The 25,363-nt window shown below is 32.0% G+C and overlaps 1 protein-coding gene across 4 annotated transcripts in view; it reads left to right on the top strand.

The window, feature by feature from the left end:
• The window catches only part of LOC126889439 (cuticle protein 19-like), a 65,302-nt gene that overhangs the window by 24,803 nt on the left and 15,136 nt on the right, over nucleotides 1-25,363 (top strand). For 2 of the 4 annotated variants that reach the window (XM_050657742.1, XM_050657744.1), the window contains exon 2: nucleotides 12,828-13,151. In XM_050657742.1, the coding sequence (XP_050513699.1) occupies nucleotides 12,828-13,151 (324 nt within the window). Of the gene's footprint in view, nucleotides 1-3,263; nucleotides 3,376-12,827; nucleotides 13,152-25,363 lie in introns of those variants that run through there. The other 2 variants (XM_050657743.1, XM_050657741.1) reach the window with 2 other exon arrangements.

Genomic DNA, 25,363 nt, shown 5'->3' with positions numbered 1-25,363 from the left:
CTGAAAATTTTGAGCCCGACGCAATATTTTGCTGGGAAATATTTTTTAATATTGTCATTTAATAAGCAATTTAACCAGAAGATTTAATGAGGAAAATAAAATTCATTCGCTATTTAATATTTTATGGATATTCCGAGATATAAACGACGACAATATTAAGAAAAAAAATTGATATATTATGTATTGCGCGAGTTTTATAAAGAAGACATCAGTGAAGAATTGATAGATGAAATTTTTCATTTGAGAACGATAATACAAGGATAATATTGGTGAATCTCAACTTTCTCCAATAGATTTGCTTAATAAAATTAAACAAATTTCATTTGTTTCATTTTATTAGGCAAAATCTCAATTTCAAATCTCAAATTTGAATCGCGTTAATATTTTGCACATTACCGGTGACAGTCGCAGAAGTAGAAAGATCCTTTAGTTTTCTTTTTCGCATAAAAAATGCTATGAGGTAATGATAGCTACAATGAAACAAGATCGGTTAGCTGCCTATCAACTTTGTGAATTCAGAATGATTTGGCAAAATCATGCGATTTTTCGAAAATTAGAGACATTTTTGTCAATCAGAAAATTCGAAAAGCACCTTACCTGTATTATAAATATTTTCACTATTCTAAATAATATAATCAAAATTTAATAACATTTATATTTGAAATGTTTATTATTATTAACAATTTTATTTCTATAAAAATTAAACAACTTTTTTTCAAATAAAAGACACCTCTACGACCATTAAATTAACGCTTAGTAATCTATCTAATAATACATATTTAAAGTTGATCAGTTCAAAGTTCTAATCATTTTTTTTTAATTTTGTTTATGTATCCCCTATATTGTTCTGAATCTATTTCTGTGTGGCATTTATGTAATTTATTATTCTAAATGGGAACTAAGCCACAATTTAACTGAAAAAATGATTTTATTGACGTTTCTAAGTCCACACCGGATATCGTTTTCAAAATACAAAATATTACTAAATTAAAGGAATATGTTGTTGCTTAGTAAAAAAATTTTTTAATAATTTAATTTATTCTGTCTCATTCATATCGGTAATTCAGACATATAATATATATAATATTATAATACATTTTAAAATAGAAGGCTTTAAAATGATATTGCCAATATTTATGAGTTGCGTTCCTGGGACCATTTTATTGAATGATAGTTCATTCGATTACATGAAATCAACTTTAACTCAAGAATATCCGTCACAAAACAATCATAGCATGCGATTTGTCTTTAAAAAGACAACCACAAGCAATGGTGACAGTAAAATTTTCACGTTAGTGATTCCATAGTAAATCACGAGGAAAAACCGGGAAAAAACCTCATGATACTATCCCGACATTGTAAGTATTTGGTCTTACCTTCAGTTTACTCTCAAAACTAACACCAAAATTTTGATTTTATATGTATGTTATTTTAAATTATAAATGTCAGTAATAATACATAGATCTGTAAATAATACTAAAATATAAAATATGTACTATCCTCGATATGTTGTTCACTTATAATCGTGGTTTTTCTTTCTATTGACTTCCTCTTTTAGTATAATTAGACTTGTACGAGGACCTATAAATAATAAAGGAAAAACATAAAAGTCCGAATTGTGTCAACCGCCATGTTTCGTTCAATCGGGACTTCCAACCACTCCATCGACAACTTTTTTTCTTAACACTTTTACAATATCAATCTCCACCCCCTTTTACTGCTTCGTTCACATTCACACTTATAATAATTTATCTGGTACCAGCCACAATAATCCTTTTGTCATCTTCAGCCAGCTAACCACTTTTATCTATTCATAATTACATACAAATTTCTGATATCATCATCCACAGACATCCACATATACAAATATTCATCTACATACAACCCACCATCATATTTTTACATATGGCTATGCTCACCGTACCTTTTCAATCTGTCATTACCAAAATATAACTCATCTTTAGTAAAACCAATTAAAGTCTAATTCTCTTTCTAGGTCTCGTTCATGTTCCTTTCCCACTAATTCCCTCACAGACATCTCATACCCCCAGCCCCTACTGTCTTTTGGTTTTTGGACCCTTAGGGATCCGGGCAGCCTACGAAGCCTTTAAGAATTAGTCGCCTAAGTTTGAGCTTGTGCTTTCTTAATGATACATCCCCCAGATTATCTAAGACATTTTTACACTTTAGTTACCCCTATTGTGATCTCTTACACACTTACCCACATAAAGTCCAACAGCTACCAATAAGTTAATTAAATTCGATAACTTTAGTCAACACAAAATTGCTTTTTAAATCTTAGATCTCTCGATAATAAGGTTTTTTTTACTGAATTTAGTTATTGAACACGAAACTTTTGTGTAATGTGGTTTGCCTAACTGCACTTACAGTATACGTGAATACATTTTAATTATAACAACTAGCTTAATGAATTCTAAATGATAATTTTCACAATGGAGTGTGTTGTTACATCATTTCTAATTTTAACATGCTGTACACCTTAGTCTTAAATATGACAGGTTCATTTTTAACTTCCTGTGGAACTGTCATTTCTTTCTTGTCATCGTTCAGAGGTCCTATCCATCTCAGTGTCACTTGCCGTCATACATTCAACATGTAAACAAGTCAAATCCACATCTCAGATGTTACCTGGGGCAGATTAGCTTAATATTTTAAACATCCATACTTTATGTAGCTTTTTAAACCAATGTTTCCTAGACGGACTTCTTTTACTGGGCATTGACCCTAATATTTTTATCAAATACTATCTTGGTGGTTAGCATGTACATTGCACGTGAGTATAACTGATAATTTTTTAACCCTAGTCAAAATTTCAATATCTTTGTATTATTTTATCAGGTTATATTCATTTTAGGTAAGCACTGATGATGACTGGTAAACTAGCCGAAAACTAGATATGTGATTTTGATGTGGCCCTTTGGGTTTTTAAATACACCTTTTATACAGGATTTTACTGTTTTTTTATCTTGTTTGAGGTTTGCCTCTACTTCTTTTCTCATACAGGATATAGAATTATATTGTATTTGCTTGATTTTTCTTTTGTTTGTCTACATCCATTCCAACATTTGCAAAGGTGTGTGATTCAATGCCGACTTTGCAATCTGTTAACTATATGGAAACTTTTGAGTTCCAATTAATGACAAATGCAATGCAGTTACTGCATAATATTTTCCTGAAAATCAAACATAGCAAATGTGCATGTTTTTTTTTTCTTTGCCGATTCAAGTTTGGCCAGAGGTTTAAACATACAGAGGGTTAAGATTGAGTATATAAGATCCGTTCGGGATGGGTGGGCAGTTCAGTGTTGGCTTTATCTTGGTGCAGTACTTGTAGTGTGACATAATGTTGACGAAGGTTTAAACTTACGTGGAAATAAATCAAAAATTACTCTACATCCTAATACGGTATAATTAGAACAATTTATGCCGTGGTTTTTTGCTCTATCGGTATTAAATGTAAGAATATTAATTTCTAGTGAGGGAGAAATATGTCATTTTCTTATGTGTTGGACACTGTACTTTTGGAAACGGCGATCATTGTGTGGAAAACTGCGGAGAAACCGCGAGGAAATTATTTCTCACTGCAATGGCCGAATTGTTCGTTTTGAATGTATGTAAGAAATGATAGAAGTTGCACATTGTATAATCCATAGAAAAAATAAATTGTTAATAGTTTGTCTACCTGCTCTGAATCCCGCTTGTTCGGTTTTACTAAAAATTTTAGTTTCCTAATTGCTTCCGTAAAAATTTAACAATTTAAAAAATTAAAAATATAAATGCAAACGTAAAAAGGTACTATTTATCTAATCCATAATGATATGTAGAATTAACTAAAGAGCCAGAGAAATTAATTTTGCTCAACGTCAAACTTGAGATATGGCAAACGTATGTTCATTAAGCATTACTAACAATACCGTTACGTATCACATTTCCAATTAGTGAAATCAAATTAGCATAAATTTAGTGGTTTAAATGCTCTGTTAGGCCCATTAACATATTTTTCATTTTTTATGAGCATATTGGCAAATACACATACGGTAATTATACGGTAAAATTATTCTCTTTATGGAATCTTTACCCTAGAAAATATTTCACTATATTATGTAATATGAGAAATTTTTGGACTGATATTAATAATAATCATTGTATTTATTTAAATATGTAGTGTTAAATAGTCTGAGTTTAAATTTAAATATTTTTATAAAAAATTTTATTGTTTTTTTTGTTGCCAACTGCTATCAAAGGTTTGCATTATTTTATCAATTTTTTTCCTTTTTCCTTTCACACAAGTGTCTACTCCGTACTTATGTAGATCATAACTTAACATCTTCAAGAGCTTATAATACCCATGCTTCGATGTTTTATTGGTGACTTATTTTGGGTAATTATCACCCCTTTTCCTTCTTCAATTCGTTTAATAAATAAAATCTTTCTAGATCGATTCGCCTACTCTTTTCATTGAATTATTTTAATTTTATTAATTTATATAGATTCATTGTTAATATCCGAGAGTACCGACAATAGCTATATTATATGCATTTATAGCTATATTATATAGATAGTTATATCGTTGATTGATAAATTAAAGACGGGTATTTATTTTAGTAATCAGAGGGGTAACTATTATCAGTATTTATCAATCAACGTTTATATTATATGCATTTAATCGCCGAGAAAGAAAGTCTGTAGCATCTATAGCCCATATTCAAAAAGTGCAAATTCCAATGAGAACATTTCGTTGCTTATAGCACAGTATACAGAGGGACAGTAGAACATCTGGAAGCAAAACATCTGAAACATCCTAAAAATTGGAAGCAAAATCTTTAAGGCGCATATCAGCCGCGCAAGCTTCTCAGTCGCTAGAGAACCACTCTCGCATTTTTAGTCGCGTAGAAACGTACGAGGAAACAGTGCCGTATTTTGCTTAAACTAAGTAGTATTGTGAAGTGTATTATAATTATTATTGTGAAATATTATTTTTCAATAATTCCAACGATTTTTCATCTACATTGTGATTTATTTTACAAGTTTACTGTTATTAAACGCTTTTATTTAGTTCAATGGATTGCGTCAAATTTTTGGATGTTAATTTGACTACCTTTTCTTCCATGCAAATGAATGAAAATTTGCAGACATATGCATTCGCGGTGACAATACACGCATAGATAACAAAAAATTTTTGTTTATGTTTATTAATTGTTTAAATAAAAAAAACGATTTTAATGGAAAAAGGCCTAAATTCTCTTGTTTTTTACAATGTAGAAACTTGAAACTTTTACGGATGGTAGCTAATGATATAACCTATACATAATTTCACTTTTTACGTTAATTGTTTACGTTATGCGTTATAAATAAACAATAAATTTTTAAATTTTGAACACTCATATATTTGTTTATACAGTACGATGCAAGTGAAAGGAATAAATTCGTTATTTCGTAAAAAGGCGACTTGAACTCTGGAATGCTACCTGGGGTACACTTGTACCCCAACTTTGTTTGTAAGTTACACCAATTTGCAGTAGTGGGTGTAGAAAATATGAAAATAAACTTGTGAATAATAATATAATAAAATATTTTTGTATACAAAATAAATTCTGAGCATGTTATCTTAAGATTGTTTTTGTCATAAGTTCTTAAAACATACATATATAAATATTTTAGGTCGATTTTATTTGGGGTACCACTGTACCTCGATGTAGCAGATTGAGTTTAGAAAATAAGTGTAGCAATCCAGGGTTAAGGAAAAATCCCGAAAAAGGCCGATTTTATTTTTAATTACGATATTTTGGCATATATGTCATACTAGTGACGTCATCCTTCTGGGCGCGATGACGTAATCGATGATTTTTAAACGCTTTTATTTAGTTCAATAGATTGCGTCAAATTTTTGGATGTTAATTTGACTACCTTTTCTTCCATTCAAATGAATGAAAATTTGCAGACATATGCATTCGCGGGAACAATACACGAATAGACAACAAAAAATTTTTGTTTATGTTTATTAATTGTTTAAATAAAAAAAAAACGATTTTAATGGAAAAATGCCTAAATTCTCTTGTTTTTTACAATGTAGAAACTTGAAACTTTTACGGATTGTAGCTAATGATATAACCTATACATAATTTCACTTTTTACGTTAATTTTTTACGTTATGCGTCATAAATAAACAATAAAGTTTTATATTTTGAACACTCAATGTTTGTTTATACAGTACGATGCAAATGAAAGGAATAAATTCGTTATTTCATAAAAAGGCGACTTTAAGGAAAAATCTCGAAAGAGGTCGATTTTTATTTTGAAATTACGATATTTTGGCATATATGTCATACTAGTGACGTCATCCATCTGGGCGCAATGACGTAATCGATGATTTTTTTAAATGAGAATAGGAAACATGCGATAGCTTATTTGAAAAGCAATTCAATTCTTTATTCAGTAATGTAAAAATTTATATAATTATTTGTACAGCGTGTCCAAAAATAATTTTTAAAATTAAATTATTTGACAAAAAGAAGAATGTATGTAATTTATTTAACTCAGAATACATTTTAAAGTTGCCCGTAAACAGAAAAAATGTGTATTACAGAAATAAACATTGCTTTTCGATTAAATTAAATATTCAAGCCAGCTCCCGCCAGCCACCTGCCTCTTGGAAGTTTTAACATTCAATTTAAGCGAAAGGCAATGATTATTTGTGATATAAACATTTTTGTCTGGTTTATGACAGCAGTAAAATGTATTTTAATTTAAATTTAATAAGTTACACACATTCTTCTTTTTTTAAACGCTTTTCTTTAGTTCAATAGTTTGCGTCAAATCTTTAGAGGTCAATTTGCCTGCCTTTTCATCAATGAAAATGAATGAAAATTTGCAGACATATGCATTCGCGGGAACAATACACGAATAGTCAATAAAAAAAATTTGTTTATGTTTAATAATTGTTTAAAAAAACGATTTTTCTGGAAAATGCTTAAATTCTCTTGTTTTTTACAATCTAGAAATTTGAAATTTTTACGGATTGTAGCTAATGATATGAACTATACATAATTTCACTTTTTACGTTAATTGTTTACGTTATGCTTCACAAATAAACAATGAAGTTTCAAATTTTTTGCCGATTCCGACTACTTTTTATGTTTGTATATCATATGTTTTATATACATATTTTAATAAACATGACGATACATTTTAATGTTTGAAAAGTGTAAGACTAAAAAGTAAAAAATAAAAAAATATGAAAAAAAAGTTTTTAGGAAACGCTTTTCTTTAGTTCCGGGTGACTAAAATTATAAATATTAAAAAATCAACTAAAAAGCAAAAAATAAAAAAAAATTTAAAAAATCCAACACATTCGTTAAAGAAAAGCGTGGGGCGAAAACCGTTTATTCCATGAAGACGCCCCACGCTTTTCTTTGACGAATGTGTTGGATTTTTTCAATTTTTTTTATTTTTTGCTTTTTAGTTGATTTTTTAATATTTATAATTTTAGTCACCCGGAACTAAAGAAAAGCGTTTCCTAAAAACTTTTTTTTCATATTTTTTTATTTTTCCTACATTATTTCGGTTATCGTTTACCAAAATAGGTCGATTTCAGGATATAATTCAGGAATTTTTGAAACCTATCAGGTGTTGTAAAGGACGATACCAAGAATAACTTCTACTAAAATGTAACCAAAAATTTTAGGTTTTTATTTATGACGTTTTTCATTAAATTTGTTAAATTTGCAATTTTTAAAGATTTTTAATTTTGCAGCTTAGGATATTCATTTTAGTGAAAAACTTTAAAATATAAAGTTGTAGTAAATGAAAAAACCTACAATTTGAGCTATGGCAAGTTTATTTTCGTTAATTAGTTATTACAAAACAGCTTGCGAAATGTCCAAAATGGCCTTTTTTGCAATTGCATTATTTATTGTAAAAATAACTTTCTTTATTCTTTATGCCTTTAAAATGAAGACGTTTTAATTCCAAACATAGAAAAATTTTGTAAAGCCCGATTGGTGAACTTGTTGCTTAGATATTACAGATTGTTTATCTCGAAAAATCAAATGTCGAAGGGTTTAACATTTTGAAAAAACAAATCGTAGAGAGTCATTGCTAGATCCACTCTTCTTCTAAAGACTTATATTTTCCTATCCTCACGTAAATAAATGCATAAAACATTGTTCAACCTCTTATTTCGGGTTTGAAAATAAGGGGGCAAATTTCGTTATAAACATTAAGACCTGAAACAGCCCTTGTACATGTACGTCCTATGAGTTTCTGACTTACATATTAGTGTTGCTGAAGACAAAACGAAGATTCAAAACAGAATGAAAATTTTCTACGGCCAACTGAAGCAGATATAATTGTTTTTGTTTTCTTAAATCGTAGTGACTTTATTTATAACAATTAGGAAATTATTTCTCAGTCATTGACTAACGAAAGCCTTATATTATCTTAAAATAAAAATTACGTTAAAGAAAATTACATATAGTTATTAAAACTGATTTTTAAATTGGAGTGGCGATTTATTCTTCTTTACGACGCTAATTTATTGTATTGGTTGCCCTTAGCAACTAATAGTACATTGATTCCAGGCTCAGCTAGAAGTTTATGCCCGGTTGCACCAACAGATATTAAGCTTAAGTCGAGAATATCATAAGGGTTAATATAATATAATTATAATATATTACAATACGAATACCATAATATAATAATAGATATAATTGATAATAAGGTAAGAATCTAAAATTATGGTGCAACGTAAGTGATATTCAAGGAGGCCCTATTTCTAAGTAGATCTTAGCTAAGCTGGAGCTTAAGATCTGTTGGTGCAACCAGGCATAACTGTTACGATCTCATTCATTGGATATCATCTATATCTTCTTCATCTGCATTCTACCATTATATTCTTCTTTCTTCTAATGACAAATAATTATTCTACAAAGAAATCTTCTATTTTCTCTGAATTATTTGGATTCTGCTTTATGCAATAGTTTTGTCTAAACATATTCAAACTTGGCCTTTGCCTTCCTTCAATTGATAGAATGAATTAAATATTATGTTATTTAGTATTTTTCAATGTATGTACCACAAGCATTACCATGTATGTCATAATAATAATAATTTATATTATTTAATCAAGTCAAGGTAGATTTCTCTAATGCCATTATCGCTAATAAAGTGCAACCTTATTACCCAGATACAATTCCATTTTAATTTCGCCTAATTAAATAATAATTGAGAAAAAACTGGTATCATTCTCAAGTCAGACTTACTAATAGATTTATATAATATAGACCAGGCCACTTAGTACAAAATAAATCGATACAGCAGCTAGAGACTTGCATCATGTTCAGTGATGAAAAGTCTACTATAGAAAAATGAGTGGAAATGGATAGTTGTATTTTAAGGTGCATAAAAGGGGTGTATTTTGTTACTCGGGGGTTTTTCGGCTCGCTGACGATGAATACGCCATCGTAAGTAACCGACCACCGAAGTATCTGGTGCCCATGTTCAGTGATAAGACACGTCGTCTCAAGTTTCAAGGGGTTTTTGGCACTAACTTAATGCAAACAGATTACTCGGGGGGTACACCTGGTGTCCAAAACCCTCCAAACTCCAGAAGATAATACACCTTAGCAGTGACCTTGGGCACTAGATGGTCCGGGGTCGATTCTGATGGAGTACTCGTATTCAGTAACCCCCAAAACCCATCTTGTAATCTGTTTGCATCAATTTAGTGCCGATAACCCTTTATCCTCCAAATGGCGTACCTCAGTAGTCACTCTAGGCACCAAATACTCCGAAGGTAGGTTCTGATGACATCGTCGTGTTCAGTGACCACAAAAGCTCGCAAGCAACAAAATATAGCCATTGTTATGCTTATTTTCAATCGAAGTAGCGTAGAAAACGACAATAAATATCGTCTCCATACCACCAGATTGACAACAGGTGGAATACTTTCTTTGGTTACACCTCCTGAGATTTTCAAAATTTATAAATCATACAGGATGCCGAGGAAAGTAAGATAAGAGAATTTTAAATAATTCACAACTCATCTGCTCAGCGTGGTAAAAGCTCCAACAAGAAAGATTCCTTAATACTCAAACAAAAGAGTAAATGAATTAAAAATGTATAAACATTTTCAATTTCTTTGCAACACGAAAATGCAGCAGCTGCATAATACTATGGTCAAATCTGAGAGTGCAGGAAGAGTCTACACCGATTTCGGGGGTTGCTTCCCCCTCATCAGTAGTCCCATATCCTCCTCTCTCAGATTCTTCCACGTACCACACTTTGGGCCTTTCCGAATTGCAAAGAAAGAAATGTCACGGATGAACTAGGGACATCTACCGAAAGACAAAGTAAGTTATCAATCGAAGTAGCAGAGAAAACGACAATAAATATCGTCTCCATACCACCAGATTGACAACAGGTATACCTTCTTTGGTTACACCTCCTGAGATTTTCAAAATTTATAAATCATAGAGGATGCCGAGGAAAGTAAGATGAGAGAATTCTAAATAAATCACAACTCATCTGCTCAGCGTGGTAAAAGCTCCAACAAGAAAGATTCCTTAATCCTCAAACAAAAGAGTAAATGAATTAAAAATGTATAAACATTCCACTAGAAAGTATTCCACCTGTTGTCAATCTGGTGATATGAAGACGATATTTATTGTCGTTTTCTCTGCTACTTCGATTGATAACTTACTTTGTTTTTCGGTACATGACCCTAGTTCATTCGTGACATTTCTTTCTGTGCAATTCGGAAAGGCGCAAAGTGTGGTACGTGGAAGAATCTGAGAGAGGAGGATATGGGACCACTGATGAGGGGGAAACAACCCCCGAAACCGGTATAGACTCTTCCTGTACTCTCAGATTTTGCAATAGTATTATGCAACTTCTGCATTTTCGTGTTGCAAAGAAAATGAAAATGTTTATACATTTTATGCAGTTTAAAATGCAATTATGCATTTCCACCTATTTTTCTATTGTACACATTTTTCCTGATGTTATCCTCAACACAATACAAAAAACTGCAAGTCTCTAGAACTGTATTTAAAAATCGATTTATTCCGGTGTTTGGTGTGCTAAATTCCCTAGTCTAATAAGCTTATGAATTTAGACATATGCCATTTAGAGAAAGATATTATAACAAGTTCTTTGCAGTCTATTCTTGATTTATGAATTACAATAATATACATAATTGAATTATTAAAATTGTTGTATTATTTTAGCTGACATGGTAATGTAATAGAGTTAATATAGTTTTAATTTGGAATATAAATGAGAAGCGGAGACTGGACTTAACAAACGAAGTTAAAAAACTAAATTGAGTGAAATGGAAATCTTCAGCTAATTGCAAGACTTGGTGGTTACTGCGTATTCCTGTCCAATGGCGAATTTTATTGAGTCATTCTTGACTTATTTATAATAGAAGATACTGCTATAGTTCCGCTAAGAGGACGCATGCATCATAGCGAACATGTACTTAGTTACAGCAACCTAAAACACGACCATATTACCTGTAGATCTCAAGTTGATCAAAAAGAAAAATACAGCCAGAAATCAAATTGGCTATATCATTATTAATAGAATATTTAGAAACAATAGTACATCTGTAAAAACATATCCAAGGCCATATGTAGCAAATTACCTTAATCTGTTTTATACTAAGGTACATAAGGCTTTTAGCTATATTTACATGGGGCATGAAATTAGAATAGGAAAAGACAAGAGAGATGAGATTTATCACCCCATAGATTTGTAATATGCAGCATTTGGTAATATGCGACATATTTTAAAAAGAACCTACAGATTTGCAGCAAGGTTATGAAAAATCGATACTCACAATCTTAGTTTGTTTTATTGTTGGTAAAAAGGAAAGTTGATAAAAAGAAAAGGATGTTTCAGAGAAAAAGAGCCGCAGATTTGCTTAAAAAGCAAGTTAAGAATATATCAAAGAACAACGGAGAGAGCAGTTCTGTGGATAACAAGAAGAGATATGATGCTAAACAATACGTAAGAGAGAGGAACAAACTAACTGGTGACAGAAAATATTGATCATTATTATCATAATTGGTTGGACAATTCTTTGTCTCTTGGCCTGCTAGCAAAAAAGTCGTCACTCCCGTCGAACCAAACGACTCAGAGAATGGGGACCTAGAGAAAACAAGAAATATCGAGTTAAACCAATAACAAAATAAATGAACTATTACGATAAACAATTAGATATTGAATGCAGGAAATACAGGTTAGGGAAGTGTGGAACAATATGGACAATTATGTTCCACAGTAGACGCAAGAATTTGGCATCTGATGATGGATGATGAATTTAAATATATCAAAAGACTAGTTGCCGCTAGGGCATCTATGCCATTTCGTTCGTTGCAATCCGTGACTGCACGCCGGGGTTTGTTTTGGTTGGATCAGAGAGAGCAGCATATCTGCCTCCTGATGAGAGACTAATAAGTTTCGAAACCGGTAAAGGTGCTTGCTGCACTCTCTGATTGAACTAGAATATGATGCGGCTGTATTTTCGTTTTGCAACGAAATTGAAAATGGTTATTCATTTTTGATAAAATATATCAGTTAGAAACAATGCTAGGCACTATTGCTAATAACTAATGTGGAAAAATAAAACTGTTACCGAAAAATACTTTACTTAAAACCATCCTAGAATACAATAAACTATTCTGAAATAGAAGATATTACTAACTTCTAAAACATTTTTTTGAGAACTTAATACATATTTAATTTCTCATTTTATGAGAATTTTTCATACTCTAAATATTGTATTTCTCTTATTTAATTTTACAGGTGACAGTATTAATAGTATTAGTGGCATCAACGCAAGCTGGACTCTTAGGCGCTCCAGCTGCATATTCAACAGTCACTTCCCACGGGGTCCTAGGTGGCCACGCCCTAGCAGCCCCAGCAGTTTCATACGCATCCCCAGCAGTGTCATACGCAGCGCCAGCAGTCTCATACGCATCTCCCGCCGTTTCCTACGCAGCCGCCGCTCCAGCTTTATCCTACGCTGCACCTGCAATCGCCGCACCAGCGATAGCTCATACGTACGCTGCGCCGACAATTGTTAAAGCTGCTCCCGTGATCAAAGCTGCACCTTCTGTGGATTATGTAGTAAGTTATTTTCTTCTTTCATAAAGAAGTACCACAATTTTTTTTTTATTTTTTTTTCTTTTTCTTTATGTATCATGTCTTTTCAGAACGTTGGTTACCATCACAGAAAACTTAATTTTATTCAATGCCACCCTACATACCATGCTTGTATTAGTACCATACCAATCTCGCAAGATCTTCAACCATGAATTTTCCTTCGTCCTGGACTGCTCTTGCCTGCTATTTTTCCTTGCATAATATTTTGTAGCAACCTACATTTGGGATTTCTCATTAAATTTATATCCCAAATGCTTTAGCTTTGATGCTCTTCTTGATGCTTTTTATAATCTCAGTGTATATTCACAAAGTTAATTTACCATTACCATTAAAATTCTCCATAATTCTTCCCCCAAAAAATCCCCCAACCATTTTTGCATATAAAAATTTCCCCAGACGCTTTCAAATTACCCCAAAAATGGGGGAAGCCACAGCGGTTGTACGCATAAGAGATGCGAAAGAATACTCTCACATAATGAGAGCACTCATAGACCAAGTGTCACAATGCTCATTTATCACGGAACAAGCGGCTTTGGCGCCAGGAACAAAAAGACAGCCAATACAGGCAACCATATCAGGGATAGGCTCGTCTGGAGAAAAGACAGCCAACTAGAGCATGAAGCTATTAATCAAAACACATTTCCAAAGTGATTTCAAGATGGAAACAGAGGCGTTAGTAGTTACATATTGATGGAGGGTATCGACCGATTAAGAAACGGCCTACTCACTCAAAACACAAAACTAGGATGGATAGTGTCAGGAACGATACAAAGAAAGGAATCCAGTCCTCAACAAAGAGATCATAATACTATGACTATTGTACAATACAGTTCAATTCAGCTCCTTGTCAGGGGTAATTACATGGACAAAGAGTGACGAAACACTCGTCCAAACACAAAACAAAAGACTCCAGCAGATACCGAATGATAGTAGGTATAAAGGAGCAGAAGAGGTTTACCAAACGGACAAAAATACAATACAGTAAACAAAAGACTCCAGCAGATGCCGAAGGACAGTAGGTATAAAGGAGCAGAAGAGGTGTACCAAACTGACACAAATACAATACCGTAAAAAACGTCGATCGACGGAAAGAAGGAAACAATGTAACAGGTGAAGATTACAAAAATAACTCTAAAAGAAGAGAAACATACAGAAACAAAACCTGCAACAGTACTAACGCCAAGGAAATACGTGACACGAAGATGTACCGTGACAAAACGTACAGAAATCAAAAATAAAATAGACGTCGTGATGCAAGGACGTATCGAGATCAAACCTACAGTAAAACAAACGAAAACAATGTATTCGTAAAATGAGACATCCGGCTCGAAGGACCATGTCTACTCTTCGGGCTCAGTGGAGGTTGATCGGCTGTTATTGAAACACCAATAGCACTTAGAAAATTTATTGATAGCGACTGACACCAGGGTAGTAGAACCAACCCCGGCAGAATGTGGTTGTACTGATATGTGGCTCGTACGCGAATTAGATTTAGTCTGTTATGATGCTACATATTGACTCGTTGAAGTTACTCGAAGGAATGAAGTTAAAGGCATTGGCTGAATCTGGCCTGGTTGAGGTGATTCTAATGAATGATTCTAAAAGTATGTTCTCTCTTGTGGGCAACATGTATTGGGGCATAGCCCACAGGACAAAAGAACAAAGGTTTTTACTTATGCCCAGTTGCACCAACAGACTGTAAATCAACTGATTTGCTAACCGTCAATTCGACGATTTAAATCGATGATCAATGGTTATTTTTCAAACGGGTTGCACCATTCAAAAAAACTGTTGGTTTACAAACCGACAATAATATAAGTGGCAACATCGTACTTCATTCGATTATTTCATTCGAATCCGAGTGTCGTCTGTCAAAAAAGATTGTCAAAGAAAGTTTTGTTTGTAGTTTGTAAGGTTATGTCTATGTTATGAATTGAACACTACATTGTTTTCTTGCAAATTTGTTTGTATTATACTTATCATACTGTTCATACTTACGATGGAAAATAAAGGAAGCCACTTCTCTAGTTTAGAGAAAGATATAATTTTAGATTTAGCAATTAAATATAAATTTATAGTAGAAAATAAACAAACAGATGGTGTGAAAAATAAACAAAAAGCCATTGCATGGGAAAATATTAGCTTGTTATATGGGAAGATATCCCTTGTTTTAAATTCATCTTCATTATACTTACTTATTATACTATACAATTCATTGCGATCTCTTACAGATCTTATATTTGGTAGCACATGCATTATATCTTCCAAATCCTCAAGATGAACTTGATGATAAATCCATTTTTATAAATTATAATCTATGATGATACTATGATACTTTATTAGATAATAGAGAGATATCGAAACCCTATTTAACATCGATCCTTTAATAAAAGTTCCTTCTTCTTCTTACTCTCTTTCTTGGCTTGCATACTTGTGCATCTGTCAGTACATTTGATTGTATTGCAGCTCGTCTTGCTCTAATCAATGCTGCAACACTGAAATGAAAACCTAAAAATGTTGCCTTGATTTACCATTTTGTTAATGTTTAAATGAATAATCCCTGCCTCTAGTTGTTCATGGGTAAGATGTTGCAATATATTTTGAACATTGGAATTCTTTGGTACTCCTAATTTTGTAAGTTCGATTCTCAAATTAAACTGCTTGGATACTCTTATTGGACACTTTAGAAGAATATGATCTAGATACTCAATTTTTCCGCATTCACAGTAAGATGATTATAAAAGTTCCTTTATTTTTACATAATGTGTTAAAAATGTGAAGAAAGCTCTAACTTCACTTGTTTTTTGAATTTATCGTGTTGTCGCTTCTTTGGATTATTAATTTATATATTATTGTGGGATTGATATTTGATTAAACTTTCATCATTAAAGTTGTATGTTGGGTTTTATTTATTAAAAAGAACTCTACAGTAATATTCTCAGATATAGATTATTGATGTTTTGACTTTTGACCCAAACGAATATAAAAAAGAACATTTTATTGAAGCTAGAGTTATTACAAAAAGTAAAAAGGAATATTATGTAAATAATTTTAAAGTGTTACTACTTACAGTGATCAGACATAGAATATCATTAACTCATTTATTAAACTCAATATATTTTACATTTTTGTATAGAAATAAATATTTTTTATTATAGATATAAAGAGGTAATTTCAATAAATTTTAATATCGTTAAAATTCTAGATTCAAAATAGAGTTCAATTCAACAGATATATAACAACAGGTTAACAAAATAAAACAAAGGCTCAAGTATTTATATTTGAAAATTTAATCTTTTTATAGATTAGAATCTATAAAGTTTTTAGTCAAAAGTATTAGGTAATACACTTTCATTTTCATGCCATCTTCTTTTGCTTCCTATCTGTTTCGAATGTTGGAAATCATATTAGCAATCATAACCTTGCTAGCTGCGATTCGAAACAGTTCCATTGATCTTCTCCCTCTACTGGGTCTTCGCTTAGCTTTGACTGTACCTTGCAATATGTACTGCATCAGGAAGTAACGGTGTTGATTTCTCATATGTGTCCCAGATACTGCAGTTTTATGTGTTTAATGGTAAACACAATCTCCAATTCTTTTTTCATTCCTCCTAGAACATCCTTGTTCGTGATCCATTTCATGCCCTCAGTATTTGTTTATTTAAACACTGCCAAAAAAAATTAATAAAAACCATCATAAAGGTTAATTCTTCTATTATATTTTTGTCTATCGGGAAGTTTATCTGACAGATTAGATATTAGTGGTCTTTTCATTTCCAGATAACTAATTATTGGGAAGTTTATATAGCAGTATCCTTAGTATCTACCTTTTCAGCTCCGGATAACTAGTTAACGGGAAGTATTTCTCTGTCAGATATCTGTTAGTATCTAATCTGTCAGATAAACTTCCTGATAACTAGTTATCCAAAGGTGAAAAGAGAGGGTCATATTGGATAGTAATGAACATATTTTAAATGATAAAAGATTAAACACCAATAGCATGTATAATATTTATAAATTTATTATTGAAAACCTGCTAATGAACATAAAGTACTTAAACTCAGTCACCGATATAATATTAATATTAATTTATTAACAAACTGCAGTCCAACAAAAATAAAATTAATTTAAGCTAGCTTTAAATGTCAAACAATATTTTTAAACAAACACACACACAATTTAGTTGCATTAGATTAGCTTCTGGTTGAAAATGTACTGCCACAGCTTCTAATATATCAATATCAACAGCACACTCATTTGCCACTATTTCAAGGTTTTCTCTATTATCTATCTATTATCTACTGCAATATTGTGTAAAACTGAACAAGCTGATATTATTCTTTGAAGAAAAGGTAACTTGCATCTCATTACATATGTTAAAATGGGAAATCTCTTCAAAATACCAAATGTTCTTTCAATAACAACTCTTGAAGGGATTTGTGATTGATTGTAAAACACAACTTCTGTGTGAATATTCTGCAATGGTGTCATGTGTCATTGGGTAGTTGTAGTTGAGGACTGGGATATCCACTATTCCCTAATAATATTATATTCTCCAGAAATTCCCCATTTTATATACCCATAATTTAAAAGTATTTAAAAACTAAAATAGTATTTTCAATTGCACTTCCATATTATTGAACGATTAGTATTATGGGATATATGATATTCTCTAAACATCTTTAAATGACAAAATAATTAAATTTAACGTTTTACGTGGTTTTACTCTTTTCAATTATCTTATTTTAATTTTTATCAACAACTGGAATTTTATAGGTTATTGGAATAAACGTCAAACGTCAGGTAAAAAACAGTCGATTTTTTAAATAACCGCAGAAAATGGGGTGGTTAATTTTGACACATCAAAAACTGTCGGTTTTAATTGAGTAATGGTCGGTGCAACGCATTTTAAAATAAACGGGCAATCCAAATCAAAAAATCAATCGTTTATTTATTGGTGCAACTGGCTATTAGTCAGCTAAATTATTGTCCATTGCCGAAAATATTGTTTATGAATTGCAACAATTAAACAAATTAAATAACCCGCACATGTTTAAATAATATAATAACAAATTGACTGATGTGATATACGGGGTGATAAATTTATACTCTTCAATATCGGATATGAATTATGAGTATTTGATATATAACACTCAGTATATTTAGGCAAGACTAATTCTTGCTGAGACTTTTTAGTATTTTGGAGTTTCGAATCTTCTCCACCCAAGAAATCTTCAAAATCTTTCTATGTCACCACATTTGAAAGCTTCAAGACGATTTAGTTCCCTTTTGTTTACAGTCCAACACTCGAGACCATAAAGTAAGACGGAGAACACGTAGCAGCGATGTAGGCGGATCCGCAATACCGATTTTAGGTCTGTGTTACATAACACTTTGCACATTCTTCTGAAATCTGTTTTGCCCTTATTTCTTAGCTTACTATAATGTCTTTTAGTATAAGTATTAAGAATGTTAACGTTTTAGGTGAGTCCATAAATTCGATAGATTTTTTTGACTACTAATTTATGAATATTTTTTCTTTCTACTTTTAATCTCTTCCTTTGTACACACTATACATTATTTGCTACAATTTCTGGTAGAATCACAGGATGTAAACGTGTTGTTATTGTAATATCTAAGCTAAAGGTCCTTAAAGTAATTGTGTTCGAAAGCCATCTGTTTTAAACCGATTATATTGTAGCCAATTGGCTTATTGTATATTATCTTTCGTTCATTCATTATACTCACTCCAGAATTCTGGAAATGTGTATCACCTTATATAGGGTAGCCTCCAAAAAGTGTTTGCCAGTCTAATACCTCTGAGTTATGCAAGATATAGTTAACAACTTCAGATTCTTTGCTAGAGAATCTGAAGTTTAAGTCGCCTTGTTCCAGTGTAAGCAGGTTTTCTTTGACTGACTTGTGTTCAGTAAAGACGCCTGCTAAGTCTTTGAGCTGATACCTGCCGGATTTTAGCAGTACTTCAGCCGTCCAATATACATTTTGCCATGTGGTTGACCGGGTATACTCTCCCAGTAACACCGATATTGTTTCTATTCTATTTTCCAGTCGGGGGCGGTTCTTTCTGGCACCCTACGGTCGTATCTTGCTTGACCGATGTATTTTGTAGCTGATTCTCAGATATGTTGAACTGGCAAGTTCATGAGCCTTTTTAATGCCCTGTATTCCCCAGCCCTGTCTTGCCCTGCCGGGACGGCAGAGATATTCGAATAATTGCAAATTTATATTGGAATTAAACAACATCAGTTTTAGTAGATGGTGTGGAATCACAGGCTCTTAATATTAAAAGAGAAGTACGGTAGGGATGCCACTTGTCACCCCTGCTTTTCAACGTTTTCTCCGAAAGAATTTTCAGAAAAGGACTTTCTGAAAAACAATAAGGAATACTTGTGAACGGTGAAGTCATCAATAATTTGCGATATGCGGACGATACAGTACTCCTAGTTTCTAGTCAAGAAGATCTGCAAACTCTATTTGATAGTGTCGTTGAGAGTTGTAGGAAGGCAGGTCTAGATCTGAACATACGGAAAACCAAAATACTCGTAATAAGTAAACAACACCATATAAAACCGTCTATATATGTAAATAATACCAAACTTGAGCAAGTTGGTAAAAGCGTTTACCTTAAGGCTATGGGTACATAATTCGTAAATATTTTACGTGTATCCCTACTTTTTCTCTCTTTACACGACAAATTACGTGTAGTAAAATTCACACTGGTATGGATATGTAAACATTACTAGAATGTTATTCTACTTGAAAATGTCATCATTAATTTAAAGAGATGGGTTTTGAATGTTCTTGGATAACTGTTATTTTTATAATTGCAAATTATTAATTCAGTTAATAAATGTGATAATTTTTTCACTTGCTATGTATTCAGTGATTGTAATAATTTATTTGTACAACAAAGACTAATACTCAATCAAGAAAAGAGGAAAAGTGATAAAGTGATTTTTAATAATATATTGTTATGGAACGCTTACAATTTTGAATATCTTTAACAACAAAATACTAGGATCACAGAATATATTATCCTGATGTATTCTTTGCTTGGATCTTCCACAAATAATACACAATAAATAACTTTTTATTAAGTTCACGTCTTAAATCAATTATTTATCAAATATACTATATACCAATAATATTTAATCAATAACTCAACATATTCCCGATGCAATGTCAAATATTTAAAATTGTCACTGATTGTCAGTGTCTGACTGACAATATTATATTCGGCTGAGTGCGTTGTAAGACAAAGATAGATTTTGAAAATATTACCACGGCATTGTGTTCATTTTTTAAATCCTGAAAAAACCAATGAATATTTTTGAAAAATTTAAACGCAGAATGAAAGACTAAATTATTACCGAGGGCCGAAAGTCCCTTAGAACAAATAAAAAGTTTATTTTGAATGATATATTTGAAATTAAAAATCACACTAAATTTTCTCTTAGTTTTTCACCCCTGTAACTTATTAAAATAAACATTATAGAAGTTTTCAGGGACTTCCGGCCCTCGCTAATAACGTAATCTTTCATTCTGCGTTTAAATTTTTCAAAAACACATATTAGTTTTCTCAGGATTCGAAAAAAATTAATCCCCATTTGAATAGCATTGCAGCCGAAAATACGTACCGATCCTCTTAAACAGCAACTAAATTGTAACACAGAAAGTCAGGGCGAAATTAGATCTAGGATAGAGCAGGCTAGAGCCACTTTTAGAAAGATGTCCAAAGTGTTACATAATAGAGACCTAAAATTGACATTGAGGATCCGCCTACTTCGCTGCTACGTTTCTCGGTCTTACTTTATGGTGTCAAGTCCTGGACTGTGAATAAAATCTATCTAAATCGCCTTTAGGCGAAGTTTCCTAGGTGGAGAAGATTCCAAACTTCACAATACCTACTAGAACGTCTCAGCAAGACTACTGAGATTATAAAAAGCGTCAAGCAGAGAAAGCTGGAGTACTTCGGACATGTAATGAGAGGTCCCAAATATAGGTTGCTACAAAACATTATGCAAGGAAAAACAGCAGGCAAACGCAGTCCAGGACGAAGAAGAACCTCATGGTTGAAGAACTTGCGAAATTGGTATGGTGTTGATACAAGTATGCTATTTAGGATGGCAGTGAATAAAATTAAGATAACTATGATGGTAACCAACGTTCTGAAAGGACATGGTACATGAAGAAGAAATTCCCCAGTGACCTGAAACTCATATCAGTATGACACTTTTACGTTCTCCCAGTAGATCCGCTTGAGTGTCTATGCATACGTTGATCTGTTTCAGTAGTAAAGTTATCATGTTAATTTTTCTTGTCCGTTCCAAGATTGCATGAATTTCTGCCTGAAACACATACCTGATTTCTAACGGAATACAAATATTTACAATTATTTTACCAATACTGAATATTCTTACACCCGACCGTTCTGGTCTATTTACCAAGAATAACCCTGCAGCCTGGATTGTGTGTTTTTTCTACCTTATTTCTTTACTGTGCTTACATCTACTTGTAAGGGTAGTTAAAGCCTGAGTCTGTGTACCGTATAGTCAGAAGTCATCATCCATTTAATATCCCCAATTCCATGTATACTTTTGGATATTTTCTGATCTTACCATTATGTTGCTTTATTACTGTTTTTATTTTATTCTTATCTTCTTCTTATAACAACACGCTGAGGAGGGAGGTAAAATGGGGTTTCCATTGTTGCTGATATGCTCTTCAGTCCCCTGTGATTCGAAGGCAATCACTTCTGAAAATGATGATAATATGAGTGAATTTAAATATATACATGGTTCAATTTCTAGATGATATTCCAGCTCGACTTATTTCTTATGTTATACGCTCTGATACACGGTTAAAGAATACTCGGTTCCAGCAATACTTTCATTGTTCATGCTTAGATATTTTTATTGTATTTATATGTATGAGTGTTATATTTTATAGTTAGTTAATATCATGTAGTAAGACAATAACATGAGAAAAGGCTAAAAAAGTGGTAGGTATTAAAAAACACCAAAAAAGAGGGCTAGTTTGATGAAAAATGTAAACAAGCAATAGACCAAAGAAACAAACTGTACGCAGAGTATACTCAAAGAAAAATACGCGAAAGGTGCGAAAAATATGAAGAAGAACGAAGAAAGGTAGATAAAATATGCAGATGAAAGAACACGAGATATGAAAACGATAATACTGAAAATGTAGGAAGATTTCAGTCAGGGTGACACTAGAGGAGTATGTAAATATAGGAAGATTTCAATCAGGGTAACGCTAGAGGAGTACGTATATTCCAGAAACAACTCAGAGAGGGATATAAACCAATAACTAATCTTTTAGAAATATTGAAGGATACAATATTAGTCACGATGCAGCTATAAACATGCTGGAAAAACTATTTCGAGGGTTTGATAACAGGCCAAATGCAAACAAACATAGCCCATGCAGTGGCGGATTTCGAGACAGTAGAAGATGTGAACCAGGGTAATGAATTAACTAACATATATTATATCACTATACCTATACCATACGTACCCATTCACAAGAAAATAATGGATGACATTAAAGAATTGTTGACTATGCAGGTAGAATTTTGTGGCTGCGTAACCGGAGAGAATGAAACGGATATACTAATGAACTTTTCAGAGCAGCGGTCTCTAAAGTCCGAATAGCTAGGATGATTGCTGAGCTCCTTCGCGGAGATGGTACTTAAAGAAGAATCATGTGTGACTGAAAAAGGAATTATAAATAGTTATGATATTAACGCAGTAATATTAGAGAAAGCCATTCAGTGACTGAATGGTTAAAAAATGAGAATAGTTCAGAGAAATAAGATTTTTCCCGTGACACATCCTCCTTCAGGCCGAAACCAAATTTTTTGAGTAATATGGACATCTATGTTAATAACCTATATGTTTCCTGCCGCCGATTTTGATGATATGCATAGTTATAAACAAATGAAGATCAAAAAACGCTAAATTTTCGCTTTGTTCGTCTATTACTAAAAAGTGAAGCATTTCAAACACATTTGAGAATAAGAAACTCATAAATCATATAAAAAAAACTTCAATATGGCGTTCGCTGAATATGTCTGTCCTTATTTGTTGCTTAGATAATTGCAAAATAAGTCATAAATTTTGAGATTTTATAAATGTTCATAACTTATGTAAAAATTAAGTTAGAACCTTCTTATTACACGCAATGCTGAGATTTCATGTGCTTAAGTTCTATTCAAAATTTTAAAGCAATTGGTCAAATAGTTCAAAAGTTATTTAATTTGTTTATCCCAAATTCATTTTTTTGCAACACCTTAAGTCAGAAAGTTATGAAGTTACAATAATACTTCGGAGAGTTTATGAAAGAGGAACATTATACGATTAACTTAATTTAAAAAATGACTAAAAGTATCTTTAACAGTTTTAGAATTATTTCTTGTCATATTTTTTAAATTAAATTAATAGTGTAAATCTTCTTCTTTCATAAACTATCCAAAGTATTACTGTATCTTCATCGTTTTCTGACTAATAGTGTTGCAAAAAAAATTAATTTGGGAAAACAAATTAAATAACTTTTAAAGTATTTGACCAATTGCTTTGAAATTTAGAGTGTGATTTAAGCACCAGAAGTCTCAGCATTCCATGTAATAAGAAGGTTCTAAGTTAGTTTTTACATAGGTGATGAATATTTATAAAAACTCAAAATTTGTGATTTATTTTGCAATTTTCTAAGCAACCAAAAAGGATAGACATATTCAGCGAACGCCATATTGAAGTTTTTTATACGATTTATGGGTTTCTAACTCTCAAATTTTTTTAAAATGCTTAACTTTTTGGTATTAGACGAAAAAAGCGAAAATTTACCGTTTTTTGATCTTCATTTGTTTATAAATATGTATATCATCAAAATCGGCTGCAGGAAACATATAGGTTATTATTATAGATGTCCATACTACTCAAAAAATATTTGGTTTCGACCTGGAGGGGGTTGTGTCACCAACAGGATATTTTTTTTCCTTATTTCTCTGAACTAGAATACTTACAGCCAGCGGTAGTTTGGTCTTGTTAATGTTTACTTTCATTTTCATTTTATTCTTCTAACTAAACGTACTTAACAATGGTACTACGTTAATTAGAACTTAGCACGTATTATTTTGGATATCTTTCTTTTAAGTTCTATAAAAGTAGAGCCAAAATTAGCATAAATATTATACCGTTTGCATACATTTCAAATTCAAGATTCACTCTTGACCTTAACGGAAGATGAAAGTAAATGAACCGAACGACAATATTGCCTTGATCTTAACATCCTTAACTCGTCAACTTGAATCTTCTTGTTGTTGCTTGATCTTCTTTCACTTTCCATAGTTTCCCGTTTGACGCACTACTTCAGGTTTTATATAAAGCTGTCCATGCACGTAAATTTCATTTTTTGCTACCAAATCATTCGTGCATGCCTAAAAATTATAAAACAACCAAAGAAATTAAATTTTATTGATGAATAGAATGTAGCTACAGAAAACAAAAAAGAAACTAACCAGTTCATAATTTAACAATGTAGACTAAACTGTATAAAAAATGAGCAGGTAGCACATAGAAATTGAGTTGTAAAAGAGTTTTTTCTTATAAATCAGGTATTTAAGGAAGCTTTTCATTTTTTGGAAAAATCCTCACATCGTCGAATATCAATTTAATTCATATAAAATCTATAACTTTTTGTAGCAGTTTTCCATAACATAATCGATGTTCCTTTTATACCGGAAAGTGTCGCGGTGTCTTCTTTACTCGTTATTCTCTGTGAACTTACGCCACTTTTTTCTGTCCCTAGCTAATTCTTTGGCTTCCTGTCACGATTTTCCCCTATTCTTCAATATTTCAATCACACTTTTATTCCAGATTTTCCTTGGTCGGCCTCTCCTGATTTTTCCTATCAGCTTCGCTTCCCATGTCATTTTAATTTGTCTCTTGTCATTAATTCTAAATAAGTGTTTATTCCATTTTAATTTCTTTTCATGAATTTTTTCCTTTTCTGATTTTACTTTTAAATCTCTTCTAATATCTTCGCTACGTCTTTTAGCAGTTCTCCTAGCTACCACAACTCCATAATTTTGCATTCAAAGAAAATATGATTCAAATCTCTAATCGAAACATTGGTACTTT

Source organism: Diabrotica virgifera, chromosome 8 (assembly GCF_917563875.1).
Source record: "Diabrotica virgifera virgifera chromosome 8, PGI_DIABVI_V3a".
NCBI lineage: Eukaryota > Metazoa > Arthropoda > Insecta > Coleoptera > Chrysomelidae > Diabrotica > Diabrotica virgifera.
Note: the sequence above shows the minus strand (reverse complement) of the source record. Positions and strands in the feature narration are given on the sequence as shown.